A 19533-nucleotide genomic window follows, 5' to 3' on the forward strand; every position below is an offset into this window, starting at 1 on the left:
ATTCATTCTACATATTTTAGACAAAGTAGTGTTTGTAATGTAGGCTAATATTTCAGCTGCAAGTGTAAAACACACTTCCTCGGCTTCTCCAGATTTGTTTCTGGTTCCACATGCATGCATGTGCGCATATGTATGTGCGTGTAATCTATTTGCATGTCTGTGAGTTTCTGTGCCAATATGTTTCCTCATATTTAACACAGACACAAACCTCTTTTAGGCGATTTATTGAACCAACCCTTGGTAACAATTACATTTATACACTAGTGGTACCCGTGCTACGCACTTTGTGTGCTGCGCATGCGATGTCATTTTGTTGGTTATGTGCTTGTGAAAATGTTGTTTGCACCCCCCCCCCCCCCCCCCCCCCGCACATTATCCCGCATATATAAATGAATTATATTCTCTTGGTGACAAATAAAATGTTAACCCTTACACCGGTGCAATTCTGTAACACATGTTACATAGCCACTTGTGAATTAACAGAGAGAAAAATAACAAAAAACAGTCATATAGGTTTTCGCATCAATGGGAGGTAATCGGAACTGACCAAAAAGACTGCGCGACCGCACGCGACTATACAAACAAACAAAATAAAATACAGCAGGTATGACGTTTGCATGAATCCATGATTACGTCTACATGAACAACAGTGATAAAAGTGCGCATCTCTTCCCAGCCGTGCAGCGCTTTGAAAGTTGGAAGCATTAAAATTTAAACGGGTAAAAAGCCATCGTGAAGATACGAAAAAAAGTATGACGTCTAAAATACTTAATGATTCAAACGCATAGTATAACATATGTAATTGACAACAGAAAATATATACATGGTTCACACACACAATCGAGTGCACACATCCATGCTTATTTAAAGTCATGTACACACACACACATATACATACATGGCATCAAGCAACACACAATTAAATGACACATATGTAATATGGAAAACGTATAATGGACATGAACATGGCAAGTAATGTACACCGTTACCTACTATAAAATTGATGATATATATATACCACTCACTTGCTATTCGCCTAAAAGCTTGCGGTGTGCTGTGACACATATAAGAAACCAGAAGAAAAAAGGACTTTACTTTGGCGAAAAGAGCATATGCTGCTTATTTTTGTACATAACTGCTATAACTGTATTTTTTCCGAACACTTACATGTAAAAAACATAGAGATATATCTTACCATTTCACTAAGACAGCCAAAATAACGGTCAAATTAAGGGGAGATCATGATGACGTACATGTCTATGGTTGCACCGGGGGAAAATATTTAGTCGCTGGAACCTATAAGGTATAACACATGTTACATAGCCACTGGTGAATTAACAGAGAGAAAAATAACAAAAAACAGTCATATAGGTTTTCGCATCAATGGGAGGTAATCGGAACTGACCAAAAAGACTGCGCGACCGCACGCGACTATACAAACAAACAAAATAAAATACAGCAGGTATGACGTTTGCATGAATCCATGATTACGTCAACATGAACAACAGTGATAAAAGTGCGCATCTCTTCCCAGCCGTGCAGCGCTTTGAAAGTTGGAAGCATTAAAATTTAAACGGGTAAAAAGCCATCGTGAAGATACGAAAAAAAGTATGACGTCTAAAATACTTAATGATTCAAACGCATAGTATAACATATGTAATTGACAACATTGACAACAGAAAATATATACATGGTTCACACACACACAATCAAGTGCACACATCCATCCATGCTTATTTAAAGTCATGTACACACACATACATACATACATACATGGCATCAAGCAACATCAAGCAACACACATATGGAAAACGTATAATGGACATGAACATGGCAAGTAATGTACACCGTTACCTACTATAAAATTGATGATATATATATACCACTCACTTGCTATTCGCCTAAAAGCTTGCGGTGTGCTGTGACACATATAAGAAACCAGAAGAAAAAAGGACTTTACTTTGGCGAAAAGAGCATATGCTGCTTATTTTTGTACATAACTGCTATAACTGTATTTTTTCCGAACACTTACATGTAAAAAACATAGAGATATATCTTACCATTTCACTAAGACAGCCAAAATAACGGTCAAATTAAGGGGAGATCATGATGACGTACATGTCTATGGTTGCACCGGGGGAAAATATTTAGTCGCTGGAACCTATAAGGTTATACGGCGACTTATCAGGTGATAATGTTTCGAACTATTTAGTAAACAAATCTATGGAATATTTTGGAGTTCCATTAACAGATAAACAGATCTATCTATCTTCTTATTATTTTAGGTTCGTCTGGGGTAGAGAAATAAAACACACAGCTAGGTTCGTCTGAGGTGCGGTCGCGTGTTTAGTCGAACCGAAAGTTGAAGAAGAACCAATCACAGATCTCTTTCGCCGCGATGTCAAAGTTCAGGTCAAAGTTCACTGTTGTCTGCTCAAATTTGCGAGACAAACCTCTTCAAACTTTGTTCGTGGACAAAATTGGAAGTCGGGACCTAGCGGAATCGATTTCCTGGGTCACGTTGGCATAGCAACCGAAGGAGAAGGCACAAATCCGCGCGGTTTGGTCACAGGAATCGAAAAACCACCGAAAATCCTACCAGTATTATATAGTAGATGTAGGAAAAGGTTCGTGTATTGCAGACAATAAAATCACAAGTGCTTCTAAGAACGGGCAACAAAAATCATTTTGATTCCACGTAAGCGCTTTACGTTTAAAGAGTTGATAACAAATAGGAATTCGGGCTGTAAACAAAAGTAATAGGTGAACTGTAGTTGAAAAGTGTCCAAATTTCTGTGGACCTCATGAAATTGTTGCCGGTCTTTTGATATGCCAAGAAATACACACAAAAAGGAAATGGATTCATTACAAATAAGTCAGAATCAAATTAAATTAACCCTTTTCTCAATCCTTCTTTTGCGTTGGTCTCTGTCTACAACGACAGCAACAAAATTAATATTAAATATTTGATATAATATATGTCATGACATCGCAGTAACCTCAGATAAAGATTACATTAAATAATATAGCTATTCTGATGGACACGTGGGGGAATTTGGGGGCTGTGATTGGATGGTCTCACACATCCCTTTTCCGATCATCAAAGCATAACGCTACGAAAGTCGGCCATTTTTGCCGATATCCAAACGATATCGGCAATAACAAAGACGCATGGTTCCGGTTTCTTCCACGTGTATAAAGTACACGCATACCTCTCCAGGTTTGTTTCTGTGGCTATTTGACAGACGATGCCATTTGCTTTGTGTGTGTTTTTGTTGTTGCTTACTGTACATGACACACATTACGTGTAAAATCCAGTTCTTTAACAGGCAACAAACCTTGCAAATTTCCAGAAGCTGCAATCTGAAGCGACCTATCTCTTATTCTAGCAGACGATCTCTCCAATGTTTAACACAAAAATAATGTGCAAAACTCTCCTGTCACATAGAACGTCCATTATATAGTGCAATGTTGAAATGAAGTTACCGATCTGAAACATTTCGTCGTTTCTTCTGAGACAATCCTTGTTCTCTTAATATCATCTACAGATTTACCGCAGTCTTCACCACGCGAATCCCCAACAGAAGTCAGACTTTCGAACATACAATCTACGTAGGCAAGCATGATACGTCATGACGTCATATGATTCCTAACATATTGACGTAATGCTAAGCATCCGGTTATCTCGAGTTTTCTCCGCAATACATGTCCGTGGGTTTTTAATGTTCGGTTATTTCCGTGGCTTCATGCGGAAAGGGAACCGTCGTCTGCAATCAACGACATGGACCATTCTGGTACTTGTTGCTGACAAAAACATGATTTTAACACAGAATGTCATGTCAGAATAGCTATATAAACGCTATTGTGTTTTCATCGTAGCAATAGGGTCCGCTATTTAGACTCGAACAAGTATAATGCGACTCGTCTTCGACTCGTCGGCATTATACTTGTCTCGTCTAAATATCGGGCCCTATTGCTACGCTGAAAACACAATAGCTGTTAATAACCCCCAAAAATTAGATAGTTGACAACACAAATTAAATCATCCCTATCTGAAAGGAATACCTGCATTATACCCAATAATCAGCATAGACTCATTCACATATGGCAAACCATGGTAAACTAACAGTAGTGTCCAGAAGGAACTGAGCTAATAGATGACAGTCTTTAAAACAGAAAGCATTAAGACATCTTTTCTTCTTTGGGAAAATCACAGAATGATCATCTACTGTCCCAACAAATCTACTAATGTTATTCATGGAACTAATGTATTCGGCATTTACCTTAGTACACGTACCTGGGACGTGAGGTTTCCTCAACATCAGCTGCTTACTAAAATAAAATAAAGATCCCATTTAGGGGTTGACTCTCAGGTCAGTCACAAAGTACCTCTGTAGCAGGTAACCCCGCACTCATTGTTGTTCAGTTAACACAAATAACCTTCCTCTATTTACGGGAAACAGGCCTGTTAACATAATGAGCTGCTTAGTTTCCAAAAAAATGCAGTTACATAAAGAAGACTCGTAGAGTCCAAAAATCTCAAACTGTAAACATCTTTCTTTCTTTATTTGGTGTTTAACGTCGTTTTCAACCACGAAGGTTATATCGCGACGGGAAAAGGGGGGAGATGGGATAGAGCCACTTGTCAATTGTTTCTTGTTCACAAAAGCACTAATCAAAAATTTGCTCCAGGGGCTTGCAACGTAGTACAATGTATTACCTTACTGGGAGAATGCACGTTTCCAGTACAAAGGACTTAACATTTCTTACATACTGCTTGACTAAAATCTTTACAAAAATTGACTATATTCTATACAAGAAACACTTAACAAGGGTAAAAGGAGAAACAGAATCCGTTAGTCGCCTCTTACGACATGCTGGGGAGCATTGGGTAAATTCTTCCCCCTAACCCGCGGGGGGTACTGTAAACATCAGTAAATGTTTACCTCACAACAAAAATGTAAAAGCGTTTCGTGTAACCAGATATTCCTGAACACTTTAGCTGACGCAAATATGCCAGCTATTTGCAACCAGCATCCACATTCTACTACAGACCTGTACATTCTCAACTCAAAATGTGCCAAATGATATACTTTCAGCAGTCCTTCTCCAATACTAAACCTTCACCAGAGCAAACCTGTATTCCCCAGGGTGAAGAAATTCTCATTAAAAGACTCGAATTAAAGGTAAAACTTGAAAAGCTCTAAAACTGGCACTGGCAGGAACCGCTAGAAGGCATAAACCACCTGTCCAGATTTTAATACTGTTTATTACTCCTTTAAAATACCTTGTAAAGATCAAGACAGAATTAAAATGGTTCTACATGCAAAAACTGTAACAATTGAACAAACACCATACAGTGCTAAAACTTCATTTACTGTATACTTAAAACAACGGGCAAAAACAAGAAGGGCAAAGCCCATACGACTCACATGCTTGACCTTGACCTTTACATGACCTTGACCTTTACATGACCTTGACCTTCAGGGTCAAGGTCAAATAACTAAACCTTGCAATGACATCATACACATACATTTTTCCGACCAAAATACATGTGACCTTGACCCAAGGTCAAGGTCATCCAAGGTCATGCAACACAAAGCTGTTAATTCAAGACATAGGAAGTACAATGGTGCTTATTAGCTCTTTCTACCATGAGATGTGGTCACTTTTAGTGGTTCACTACCTTATTTTGGTCACATTTCATTAGGGTCAAAGTGACCTTGATCATATGTGACCAAATGTGTCTCATGATGAAAGCATAACATGTGCCCCACATAATTTTTAAGTTTGAAACAGTTATCTTCCATAGTTCAGGGTCAAGGTCACTTCAAAATATGTATACAATCCAACTTTGAAGAGCTCCTGTGACCTTGACCTTGAAGCAAGGTAAACCAAACTGGTATCAAAAGATGGGGCTTACTTTGCCCTATATATCATATATAGGTGAGGTATTCAATCTCAAAAACTTCAGAGAAAATGGGAAAAATGTGAAAAATAGCTGTTTTTTAGACAGCATTTATGGCACCTTGACCTTGAAGCAAGGTCAAGATGCTATGCATGTTTTTTGGGGCCTTGTCATCATACACCATCTTGCCAAATTTGGTACTGATAGACTGAATAGTGTCCAAGAAATATCCAACGTTAAAGTTTTCCGGACGGACGGACGGACGGACGTCCGGACGGACGGACGACTCGGGTGAGTACATAGACTCACTTTTGCTTCGCATGTGAGTCAACAAGAAAACGTTCACATCATGATATGTCCATCCAACTGACACCACATATTTCTACATTACAATATATTTACATCGCTTGGTACCACAATAATACAAACAGATAAATGCACAAATACATTTATCTTTTTGGCAAGTTTGGCCAACCATACATTTGACCACAAAATGGTGTGAACATCAGTGTTCCTGAAAAGTCTGTACATCAAAATCTGGTAAAAGGCAAACAAAAACCCACTGTGTTTCACCTCATAGCAAAATTAATAAATTAAAAAAATCTGTAGCATACCTTCAGGAATTTGTCTTAATTCTTAAAAAAACAAAACAATTTACATGTAACATCAAACTCATGGAAATGATAAATTAAAATCGATCAACAAAGGGAATTAAGTGCTCAGAATACACAACGAACAAGAGTAAGAGTTTTGCAGACTGGGATCAAAGTCCTAACACAGTATTAGAGATTAAGAGGTATAACAAGACAATCAACTAACATCATAAGAACAATAGCTTGCTTCATGAGAATACAAACAAAACTACACTGCATCTATAACTGTCCTGCCTGGCTACTCATTTGAAAATTCCTGCAAGGAAAGATGGAAACTTCTCAGTTATATGATACTTAGTTAATGTCATCACAGTTCTACCTCTCTACAGAGATATGAACATATTCGGCCACAATGCAACAGCTAACCATGGCAAACACTGGCCTAAGGCCTCCCACAGAAAACAAGAGTTTTTTTCTTCAGCAGAGTATTAACAGTTGACCAGATGACCCCCAAAACACTTCCTTGTGCAAGTTTGTCAACCCCTGTTTTAGATTTGTCCTCTTTGTACACTTTACATCCTGATGTTTCGAGATAAATAAAAAAGCAACAGCGGATTCCTGAGCACAGCCATCCTCTTTGCAATATTTTAAAAGATAACAGGTACATGTATTTGCTTCCACGGAAAGAACAGTCCTCCAAAATGCTGTTCTAGAATATATATTCTGGATTTTGGGATGTACATGTTCTTGTATTGCCCTTCCTTTCAATTCTGATAAAAACAACATTTCAAACATCAGAATATGTGTACTGTGATGCGGCTCTACTTCCTAACACTAATTTTATTTGTTAAAATCAGACACCTATCTGCAATCCAAACAAAATTTGCCAGGAAAATCATGAATGTTAAACATGATTTTCATTGTAGTTATCACTTTGCTACATTGAACAATATCCGTCTTTAATTTTAAAACCAAACGGTCTTTTTTCTTTGGGTAATAATTAAACAATTAAAAAAAATGTAAAAGCTGTAAGTTCTGAAGAAGCTGGAAATTACCAGTCCCGGTCATTTCACATATTTCTTGCGCCACCCTGGGGCCGGGCAGGAGCGTGGGGTGGAGCTGGTGCGTAGGCAGGAGGTTTCTGGAAAACAAACACAAAACAGGTCGTGTGAAGCGATATCAAAACATTTAGTCAATCTGTCGGCCTGAAACCAAAACAACACTAAAACCCAGTCAGAAGACTACATGCAGTAAGGCTTGGCTAGCTCAAATCCAATGATCGAGGCAGATTGCGCTCGTCAGGATTACTAAGCCGTGGTGGTATGTGCTGTAGACAAGCAGTGAATCACATTCAGCGTCTAAACCCAAAGTTATTACAATGTTCTGCTTGCATGACTGAAAAAGCGATCAAAATGTAAATACACAGACACACACACAACCACAGAGCAAATAATTGTGTTGTTACCTGATAGAGCCTAAAAGTAATGTTGACAAAAAACAAACAAGACACAGACACACATGAGAGAGAGAGAGAGAGAGAGAGAGAGAGAGAGAGAGAGAGAGAGAGAGAGAGAGAGAGAGACACACACACACACACACACACACACACACACACACACACACACACAGTGTGAGACTGAGAGAGCCAAACACACACACAAACACATAAAGTTATTAAATCAACAAGCAAACCGTCATTCACCAAACACATAGTACTGACTTACCTCCTGTGGATATGCAGCATATGCCGGTGGTGCCACAGGTGCAGTTGGCTGCGGCATCATGGTTGCAGAAGAGCGCATGTTTGATGACACAACCACTGAGCCGTAAACTGGGGGCTGCTGGGACCCTCCCAGTATGACGTAACGCGGCTGAGATCTTCTGCGGCACATGCGGAAACAGCCAACGAAACAGGAAACCAGGATCAACAGGAAAATGCCCCACATGAACCAGAACCCTGCAGGAAACAAGAACCACATTAGTTTTCAAATTCTTTTCTTCTGCAGTAAGTGCTCTGTTGTTGTAAGGATACATTGGGCCTTTCTGGTGTGGATACAGTTCTTTATCTGCTTCTGTTTCTTTATGTAAAATCTTAAGGTATCTTATTTGTATTACAGTAATCACAGCCATCACCATCAGTTCTCATGTGGTGTGCTGTACCATAAATGGATGAGTGTACAGTGGAACCACCCTTTTGAGACCTAGGAGGTAAATTTACAGAGGTTATGAACAAAAAATATGAAACATCAAGGTCTTAAAAGGGGGAATGTCTCAAATTTAGGGGTCTTAAAAGGGGGGTTCCACTGTACTATATCAATGCTTTAAGGGAAGGGAAAGCACTCCTCCAAATACAACAAAGAACTTACAGAGACACATACCCTTTTCATGTCCTTGCTCCACATTTCATTTGATAACGGATCTCTGAATGGTTAAAAAAAACACTTGTGTAGCAGAATTGTATACTGACATAAGAACAAAAATAAGAAGATAACAGAAAAGAAAGTTCACCTCATTTAATATTGAAGTGTTTTAGTCCTCAAGGACGCTGAATGAAAAACAAAACAAAAAAACTAGTACCATGAACTCTCCAACTACTTACACCATGTCTGGTAGTAGTAGTAGGAAACACAGCACGTCTCATAACCAGCATCATCCTCACAACAGTATGCGTTGTCATCTGAAATCAACAGCATGTATAGATATCAATTATTATGAAATTAAGTCAATAAAACAACTTACAAATTTACTACACTCTAATACTTGCTTCTATTCAAATTAACCATGCAGGATACACAATCTAAAATTAAAAAACTTCTGTAAATCAAAACAGGAAGGAAACCTCATGTGTACGTGTGTGCATGTGTTATATATATACTGTATATATGTAGAGGTTCGGGAAACTGATGTTTTCTTCTCTTGATGATGTGTTATGGACTCTCTCTGGACTTTCACTCACGTACTCAACATATGACATTGTGACAACAGCAGATTACTGGCATGGGGGTAAAGACTAAAAGATTCGAGCCCAGCTGGCAGCGTCTATCATCTACCCGGATCAAATTCAAAGGAATTCACACCCTCTTAATGAGGCTTTGATCGGGGCGCGTCAAAAGACATGGCTAGAGCATCCTCTGGGAAGCTACTCCCCGTTAGGCCATAAAAGTTACGCAACTGACCACCTGCTGGCAAGTGACCATCTCTCCCTGGGAGAGTGGCTTGAGTTCAAAGGATCAAAGACTAGTCAGAACATGGACACAGAAGGCTAAGCGCGCTTAGGATCTACCGGTGACTGAACATGTGCATCTCAAAATTTAACTTGGAACAGATAATGGCATTACACAAAACATAAAGCGATCAGCAACATGAACTACAAACATTAGACTGGACAATGACAAAAACTTTACTCTATAATTGGTGACTGGTCGCCTTGTCACATATATATATACATACAGGGATCGCGCTAGCTTTTTAAAAAACGCGTAAGTCATACGCAACGAAACGAAAAAAACGCGTCACGGACCAATATTTTTGCGTACTACGAAATCACGTACAGACACAAACAAAACACGCACGAAAGACTTAAAGACACTCCTTACCTAAATACGGCGAGTTTTCCTGTCGAACTCCGCGCACGCCTGTCGAATAACACCCCTGCTGTCTCCAACCTTCGGGCCTTGCGAGTTTGTTTCCCGCTCTAATACGACTAGACACACTTTCCGCCTTTTGGAAGCGCGAGATGGGAGAGCAGCTAATGTCTGTTTCATTATCCGACAAGACATTATCTGGTAATACCCTCGTTACGTTTGTTTGCGATACTTCGATGCAAAACGAAACGGACTTTAGTTTTGACGCGCAGATTTCATGTGTGTCGTCACTTCTCGAGCCCTATAGTCAGTTTCAGGATCGGGTGATTATTAAGTCAGAGCAAAAGCGCTGCGTGAAGACAAGAAAAAGTTACAATATTTTTGCGTATGGCTTACGCGGCGCGGCGAAAAAAACGCGTCAGCGACTTTTATAATGCGTCAAATACGCAAAAATCGTGCGTAAACGCGATCCCTGTACATATATATGGTCATGTGCATGTGTCGATCAGGCTGTGTCCGTCTTATCTCTGTGTCGTGCAAGTGATTGTGTGTGTGAACATGTATTTCGTCTGTTTGTGTGCCTGCTTGTCTATTTTTCTATCTGTGTGAACCTGCAGAGAATCTACAACGTAACAAGTGACAAGAAAGAAATCGGCTAAAACTGAAAGTCCCCCACCCCCGTTTTACATTTAGTCAAGTTTTGACTAAATGTTTTAACATAGACGAGGAATCAGGACGAGGGTGGTGGTGTATGTATACATGTCTGTGTGTGTGATATTGTGGAGAGAGGTTCAGAGAAAACAACAGGACTGATCTTCATGAAACTTTAGATGAGAGTTCCTGAGTATAATAGCCCCAGAAGTGTTTTTCATTTTTTTTGGATAAATGTCTTTGATGACGTCACATCCGGCTATTTGTGAAAGTTGAGGCGGCACTATCACGCCTTCATTTTTCAAGCAAATAGATTGAAATTTTGGTCAAGCAATCTTTGACAAAGTCCGGACTATGGGACTGGATTTCAGCTCGGAAGCCTTGAAATTAGTTAATTAGTTTGCTAAGTAAAGTTGTCATTAAAATCGAATTTTCACCAACAGATTTAACAAGAAGAGCAAACGCTCGATCGAGTCACTTTCGCAGTTCTGAATATTATATGAGGCATCAGATGGACAGGAAGAAATTGCTATTCACAACACAATGAGTCACGTTCACATAAAATTTGAGCCCGGTCACTTTTATAGTTTCCGAGAAAAGCCCAACGTTAAGTTGTGTGTTGCCGAACAGAAAAGGCTAGTTATCTCCCTTGTTTTTCTGATAACGTTCGTAAAAGGCTACAGATGTAAATACTTTGATGTAAAGAATAATCCTACAAAGTTTCAATTACATCCGATGAACTTTGTCAAAGATATAAAATGTCTAATTTTTCCTTTGACGCTGACCTGTGACCTTGAAAAAGGTCAAAGGTCAACGAAACCATCGTTAAAGTGTAGAGGTCATTGGAGGTCACGACTAAACAAAATATGAGCCCGATCGCTTTGATAGTTTCCGAGAAAAGTCCAACGTTAAGGTGGTGTCTACGGACGGCCGGCCGGACGGCCGGCCGGACAGACTAACACTGACCGATTACATAGAGTCACTTTTTCTCAAGTGACTCAAAAATGATGACATTGTATTCCTCATCTTCTCTTGAATTCAAAAATATATAGATTTGTCATGTTTGCTCTAACAATGTGCTCAGAATTAAAGACAAGAGGCGAAGCCTTCAAGGCTCACGTAAGAAATCGACAAACAGTAACACAAACTCAATCACTCCGTCACACACACACACACACACACACACACACACACACACACACACACACACACAAACACAAACACACACACACACACAGAAAGAGCATAGGTGAAACTGTGCAAGAAAGCGAGACACTAGATCTGTCTGTCTGCATGTAGCCTACTTACAGGGACACGACTGCCAACTAGTCTCGGCCCGCTCAAAAAAACAATGACCGAGACTTTCAGTAATTCCTTCGCGTGACGTCAAACCCTCTTACGTCATAATGTGACGTCAATGTAATGTGACGTCTTCAAATGTTAGAGTTTCTAACACATACATACATACGCACAGACAGACAAAAGTTAGCATCGCATAGGCTACACTTACGTGAGCCAAAAATAGGTTAAGTAAGTTCTATGGTTCACATGCTTAGCGGACCCGTGATCGGGAGGTCGTGGGTTCGAACCCCGGCCGGGTCATACCTAAGACTTTAAAATTGGCAATCTAGTGGCTGCTCCGCCTGGCGTCTGGCATTATGGGGTTAGCGCTAGGACTGGTTGGTCCGGTGTCAGAATAATGTGACTGGGTGAGACACGAAGCCTGTGCTGCGACTTCTGTCTTGTGTGTGGCGCACATCATGTGTCAAAGCAGCACCGCCCTGATATGGCCCTTCGTGGTCGGCTGGGCGTTAAGCAAACAAACAAACAAAATGCTTAGCGGAGACGAGCGTGACCCGTGTCTCGGTCTTTGGGTATGGTTGGTCGAGACTATCAAAATGTAGTCTCGGCGAACACTGGTTTATGGTGTTGATTTTTTAGTTTGATGCCGACAGACTGACTACATGTTTTTACATGTATATATATCGCTTCACGCAACTTTTTTTTTTATTATCAAGAATGACACTGACAGTCTGGCCAGTCAGACCAGTGCCCTTGTCAAACAGGCAGCATGACAACGGAACACCTGCTGCAGACTTGCCCACTACACGATGGCCTCAGGAGCCAGATCTGGGCGGAGGCGACCACTGTGCAAGGGAAGCTCTATGGCAGTCTGGACGACCTACAGCGCACGGCAACATTTGCGCGGAGAACCGGCGTTTCCATCTGAGTGATCGACAAGAAGAAGAAGAAGACACTGACAGTCACAGATGACAAACACATCTACCAAATACCACATGTATGCAACTTAAATCCAAAATATTTGTTCACATTGCAAAGGACACAAATGTTTTTGTAATAAGTTCACTCAATAAAATATTAAGGTAGAAATGTAAAACCTACCATAGCAAATAGTACTCCCACACGATGTCATTTTCTGAAACACAAACAAGACATTATTAACTCCTTTACTTGCCATTTTGTAACATGTAACTTTACCTTCAGAACAGTTATTGAGTTATCTATCTTTCAAAACATCAATATGTGCATAATTTGGTCATTTGTGTTTTTGGTCGATGAAAAGCATACTTTTCGAATGCCAGCTTTGTCTCCATTTGCTTGTCATGCACTTTTGTTCTCAAAAGGGCCATGCTGATGTTTTCCTTCTAATGCCCATGTAAATGAAACACATCTGTTCTGTAAAGTTCCTACTACTTACTCGAATGGTGATTCAAATGACTTGTTATGCTTAACAGTGAAAGTTATGCAAATTCAGAGGCTCGGATTGCAGCGTAGACAAATTAATTAAGTCCCTCAATTTACAACGCTAAAGTTTGACATAAATTCATAATCTCAATCACTACTAATACTAAAGCACTACTGGAACTATCACTACTAGTACTATACAACTTTACAAGATCTCCTTTACATTAATTACAAGTAATCTTAACACACCGCATCCGGAATCGACAAGTGACATCAACACGGGACCACTTACGTTTATCAAATAAACCCGGTCCCAACGGAGAGAAGAAGAAGAAGAAACTAGTAGTAGTACATACTGTTTAAACATTAAATGATTTAACATTCATGAACAAAAGACAGATGTTAAAATGTATCACTTGTCGAGTCAGTTGTGAAAGAGAATCTGCATTTATAGATGTTGTTACAACTATATACACACACACAAAATAATAACAACTGACAGTAAACGTACTACCTTATTTAAGTTACTACCCAGCTCCAAGTTTATGTAAAAACGGATGTAAAATTTCTGATTTGTCCATCATGACACAGACAGAATCAATCTCAGAATGACTTGGCACATGAAAATTGACCGAGCTACCTGAACGACAAGTAACATCCTAATCGCGATGTAGGCATTTGACGTCTTGAGTGCATTGCCATTGGTCTACACGCAGAAAGTGTCATTTCTTTCCGTTTCCATGCGTGGAGCACGTCGAGTCAAACTCAAAGAGCTATTGATAAGGACGCTTGACTTTCAATGATCCCAACCAGCTAAAATATGGTGCGTTCAAAAGCATCAAAGTGATAACGAACAAAGACTTACTGTTTTGTGTTTGAATGACTATTTCACAACAATAGACGCCTCTCGCAGCAGGAAATGTTTTTGATGACTGCGATACGTTTTCTTATCTATGCGGAAGTTGTAGTCTTGTGACAACCCTGTCTATGTGATGGGAGTGACTTCCCCTGAAATCCTACTTTCATTTCCGCAAACTATATCCACTGATCTAGAGAGAGAGAGAGAGAGAGAGAGAGAGCCGGAGAGTGTGTGTGTGTGTGTGTGTGTTCCTGTGTGTGTGTGCAATACAGGGAGCTTGTGTTGTCTTCAGGAGAATGGCAAACAGCGGGTCGTTGCCGGCCGGACTAGTGCCGGTGTCACGATTTCATCTTTCGCCTGTGTACATATTTCCCCCTCGACATATACTCAAGACTGAAATGTTGTTTCCTGGTCAAATTAAGAAGTGAAATTATTTATGGACGAAAAGCATGTCAGTTTCTTGCATGTGAAGAAAATTGGTGGTAAATTTTAATAGATTTCACCCCCAAAATCGAATTCTTCGGAAACGTGCACTGAGTGGTTACGTCCCTTTAGTAAGAAGGAAAACATTTTAGGATGAATCAAATTTCTAAATTAAATAAAACAAATTGGTTGGACAAATTTGGCCCCATGAATGTAAGGTACACAAGGTCGCTCATCAGTACTATCGAAGGGTGGTTTTTTGTTCAGTGTAGAGTTTATACTAGATCAACGAGGCCGAGAAGCGAAATATCAACACGACGAAAGATGAAAACGTCACACCGGTGTCACGATTTCATCTTTCGCCTGTGTACATATTTCCTCCTCGACATACTCAAGACTGAAATGTTGTTTCCTGGTAAAATTAAGAAGTGAAATTATTTATGGACGAAAAGCGGCATGTCAGTTTTTTGCATGTGAAGAAAATTGGTGGTAAAATTTAGTAGATTTCACCCGGCCAAAATCGAAATCTTCGAAAACGTGTACGTGTACTGAGTGGTTACGTCCCTTGAGTAAGAAGGAAAACATTTTAGGATGAATCAAATTTCTAAGTTAAATAAAAGAAATTGGTTGGACAAATTTGGCCCCATGAATGTAAGGTACACAAGGTCGCTCATCAGTACTATCGAAGGTTTTTTGTGTGTTCGGTGTATAGTTTATACTAGATCAACGAGGCCGGCCGAGAAGCGAAATATCAACACGGCGCCGAAAGATGAAAACGTCACACCGGCCGTTCCACTGACACCACTGATGTACAACATCTGAGATGTGTAGAACCAGGATTCTGCGCTTACCGTTTTCTCAGTGTGTATTGCGTAGAATATTACTTCAAATAACACACACAAGCACAAAAATATACCGTAAAGACTGCTTTTTATCCAGGACCGAAGCAAACTCAGGCGGGTGACCTGTGCCGGCTGGGACGACCGTCATATCAACAACATCGTCAGCAAGGCAAACAAGACCCTGGGGTTCCTGCGGCGCAATCTGAAGATCTCATCAAGACCCGTGAAAGAACAGGCGTACAAGGCCTTTGTCAGGCCTATCATCCTGGAGTACGCCTCGTCGGTATGGGACCCGCACACCCAAAAGAACATCGACAAGCTTGAGGCCGTCCAGAGACGAGCTGCCCGATTCGTCTGCAACCGCTATCACAACACGTCAAGTGTCAGCCGGATGCTGGACTCCCTTGAGTGGCAGTCTCTGGAGGAGCGCAGGAAGCTTGCCCGCCTATCGATGCTCTACAAGATCACGAACAGCATCGCACACTGACACTGTCCGGGCATCAAGTCGAAGCTGGCCCCCCTACCACCACGCCAGCGAAGAGGCCACTGCCAGCAGTTCGGCCTCATCACCTGCCGCACTCAGTATCGGAGTGCCGCTTTTCACCCAGCACAGCCTGAAGGACTGGAACTCTCTACCAGCAGCTGTCGTCGAGGCCCGCACTGTCGACACCTTTGTGTCGCGCGCCTCGCACTAAACCAGTAGCCACTGTGACTCATGTACGTCCCCTCCCCCCCCCCCCCCCCCCCCATACTCCCCCAACCTGTGAATTTTAATGGACTTTTGGATGCTGGAGACGCTGCTTTCTTGGACTTGCGCAACATCCCATCAAGTGCCGAAGTAATCACTACTGCTGTTTGTGGGCAATAACGGAAAGACAAAGACAAACTCCGTCACACAACTTGCCCATTGTCCCTATTCATTGTCCTGTATTCTCACGCTGCATTATTATTGGAAGGTGTCGTCTGCATAATCAAGGGACGGCACTCTGACTTGTAGTTCCTCGATCCTCAATTTTACCACAGGCGCTTGAATCACTCATCTACAACTGCACAACAGGAAAGAAAGAAACAAACAAACAAAAAACGGACGGAAACAGTCAAAGTCAGTAAAATACTGAAGAAGACTCTGACACAGGAACAAAATGGAAACGAATAAAAAGGACCATTTTGGAAGAAACTTTTCATAAAGTAAGTGTGCTTCAGGTGTATGTGTGTGTGGAGTGCTTGTATTCAAGTAATACTGAGCTATCAATACCAGATTGAGGTGGTTTCAGTTCAGAATTTCTCACTGAATAAAGGCAATTAGGCGTATATTGTTGAACATACACAGCTCTTGCTTTGTTTAGTTGGTAGTGTTTAGTGTTCAACCGCTTGCATCACGTTCTTCTGTCATTTTCACAGAAAAAAAATCAACACATGAAGCTATCTATGTGAAGATTTAATTTGTTCGAGTTTCTTTTTTTTTTTTTTTTTTTTTTACATTTTCTTTATTTTTTCTTTGAACTTTTTATGTTATGGAAATTGGAATCTGAAGAAAAAACACACGAAAACACAAGATAAAACAAAGAAACAAATATTGAAACATGCAAAATCTCTGTCTTTTTATTTTTTTGGTGTGTGTTGGAGTTATTCCAATGTAATAACACGAACATAATTACAGTCTCAGCATTTTTCGGTTTGTACTCGACCACTGGAACCAACAAAACATAACCATTAATCCGAAAATATTACGCGAAGCTGTCTTTACTTCATTTGGTGTGACACTGTGTAGATTAGTACCGTAAACGACCCTGTAAGCGCCCACCCCCCTTATGCACCAATTCCGCCCAAAAGTAGGGGGTGGGCGTTTACTAGGTACTATACCCTGTGCAGAATCTGTTCCTCGTAAAAAATAGCGGTATGTGATCACTCTGTATGAGAATGATAGTAGAATTTGTTTCTGTGCAAAATGGCTATATCCTCTTTTTACATTTAGTCAAGTTTTGACTAAATGTTTTAACATAGAGGGGAAATCGAGACGAGGGTCGTGGTGTATGTGTGTGTGTGTGTGTGTGTGTCTGTGCGTGTGTGGGGTGTGTGTAGAGCGATTCAGAGTAAACTACTGGACCGATCTTTATGAAATTTGACAGGAAAGTTCCTGGGTATGATATCCCCGGACATTTTTTTTTCATTTTTTGGATAAATGTCTTTGATGACGTCATATCCGGCTTTTTGTAAAAGTTGAGGCGGCACTGTCACACCTTCATTTTTCAATCAAATTGATTGAAATTTTGGCAAAGTAATCTTCGACAAAGGCCGGACTTTGGTATTGCATTTCAGCTTGGAGGCTTACAAATTAATTAACGACTTTGGTCATTAAAAATCTGAAAATTGTAATTAAAATTGTATTTTCATAAAACGATCCAAAATTACGTTCATTTTATTTTGCATCATTTTCTGATTTCAAAAACATATAAATATGTTATATTCGGATTAAAAACAAGCTCTGAAAATTAAAAATATAAAAATTATGATCAAAATAAAATTTCCGAACTCGATTTTAAAACAATTTCATCTTATTCCTTGTCGGTTCCTGATTCCAAAAACATATAGATATGATATGTTTGGATTAAAAACACGCTCAGAATGTTAAAATGAAGAGAGGTACAGAAAGGCGTGCTGTGCAGCACAGCGGCGCAACCGCTACCGCGCTAAACAGGCTCGTCAATTCCACTGCCTTCTACGGACTACGGTCATTGTGAAAAAATGCAGTGCGTTCAGTTTCATTCTGTGAGTTCCACAGCTTGACTAAATGTAGTAATTTCGCCTTACGCGACTTGTCTTTTTCTCTGTGACTCAGACGCCGTGTTCGTGTGTGTGCACGTGCCTCGCCATAATGGAACATTGAAACTAACCACAACAATCCCTTTGTCTTATAGTTTTAGAACAAAAGCTCATATCGCAAATGAAAATGATTACTCAAGATCTGCTTCGCATATCAAGCGTTACGGTCAACAGCACCGGCGTGTGCCCGAACAAAACTCATAAACTTGCACACACTGAAATATCATAATTGTAGTCAGTTCATTTGTCCTGATGAAAGTCATCTAGCAAAAACGGGGATTGTGAGTAAGATACGTCAAAAACACAGCGTATTCAAAAAGCAGACCGTTCACTGACTCGATCTCTTTAAATTCCCCAAGGTCGACCTCTTAAACCTTATACGAGACTCTCAAATCTACGTCCACTTTTTGCATGACTAGCCAGAGACTGCAGTGGCAAACCAGTGCAGTATGAACTCAACGATATGACTGTATTGCAGCATCTTGTCATTATTCACTCGACTCGTGGTATCTCTGTATTTTGTAGTCAACTAGAAACAGTTTTTTGACACCTTTGGAACAAATGTGTGTGAGTATGGAGGGGAGGGGGGCGTTTACAAGGTACTATACCCTACACACAGTTTTTGATCCAAAGTAAGGGGGTGGCAGGAGCGGATCCAGGGGGGGGGGGGGGGGGGGGGGTTCCGGGGTTTTCGGACCTTTTTGGAAGGTGTACTAGGGGAAGTTTTCTTGGCTCAGATTGCATCAGATTGCTCCCATCTCCTTGTTTTTATCCGGGGGGGGGGGGGGGGGGGGGGGGCTTCGGCGCCCTCAACTACGCTTCGCGTCGTCGATCTGTCCCTAAAAGAAATTCAGTGGAATCCCCCCCCCCCCCCCCCTTAAAAATGATGTGATCCGCCCCTGGGTGGGCTCGATACTGGACGCTTACAAGGTAGTTTACGGTACAAGCTGATGCCCCAAAGTGTCTCGTAACAAGAAGAGCCGCGCAAAGCATAACAACTAATTTTCATCGGCTAGATAGTAATCATACCAGGTAACCAAAATGCAAGAAGGAGATAGTCATGCCCAATTTTAGCAGCTTACGAACACAGATCCGGCAAAGTTGACACATTTTTTCGCAGCCCGGAAAGGAGCGCCAAAAAGCA

The 19533-nt window shown here is 40.6% G+C and overlaps 1 protein-coding gene across 3 annotated transcripts; it reads right to left on the bottom strand.

Moving 5' to 3' along the window:
* Positions 1-208: 208 nt before the first annotated feature.
* On the bottom strand, positions 209-14434 carry LOC138958925 (uncharacterized). Of its 3 annotated transcripts, none has more exons than XM_070330262.1 (5): positions 14308-14434; positions 13140-13173; positions 9101-9178; positions 8226-8458; positions 209-7642 (listed from the first exon to the last, which is right to left on the bottom strand). In XM_070330262.1, the coding sequence occupies exons 2-5, from the start codon at positions 13168-13170 to the stop codon at positions 7571-7573; spliced, it is 414 nt and encodes a 137-aa protein (XP_070186363.1). In that variant the 5' UTR covers positions 13171-13173; positions 14308-14434; the 3' UTR covers positions 209-7570. The 3 variants fall into 3 exon arrangements, with proteins under 3 accessions (XP_070186363.1, XP_070186364.1, XP_070186362.1); XM_070330263.1 differs by lacking the exon at positions 14308-14434 and adding an exon at positions 13957-14095; XM_070330261.1 differs by lacking the exon at positions 14308-14434 and adding an exon at positions 13735-13882.
* Positions 14435-19533: the final 5099 nt, after the last annotated feature.

This window comes from Littorina saxatilis, linkage group LG2 (genome assembly GCF_037325665.1).
Source record: "Littorina saxatilis isolate snail1 linkage group LG2, US_GU_Lsax_2.0, whole genome shotgun sequence".
In the NCBI taxonomy this organism is placed as follows: domain Eukaryota; kingdom Metazoa; phylum Mollusca; class Gastropoda; order Littorinimorpha; family Littorinidae; genus Littorina; species Littorina saxatilis.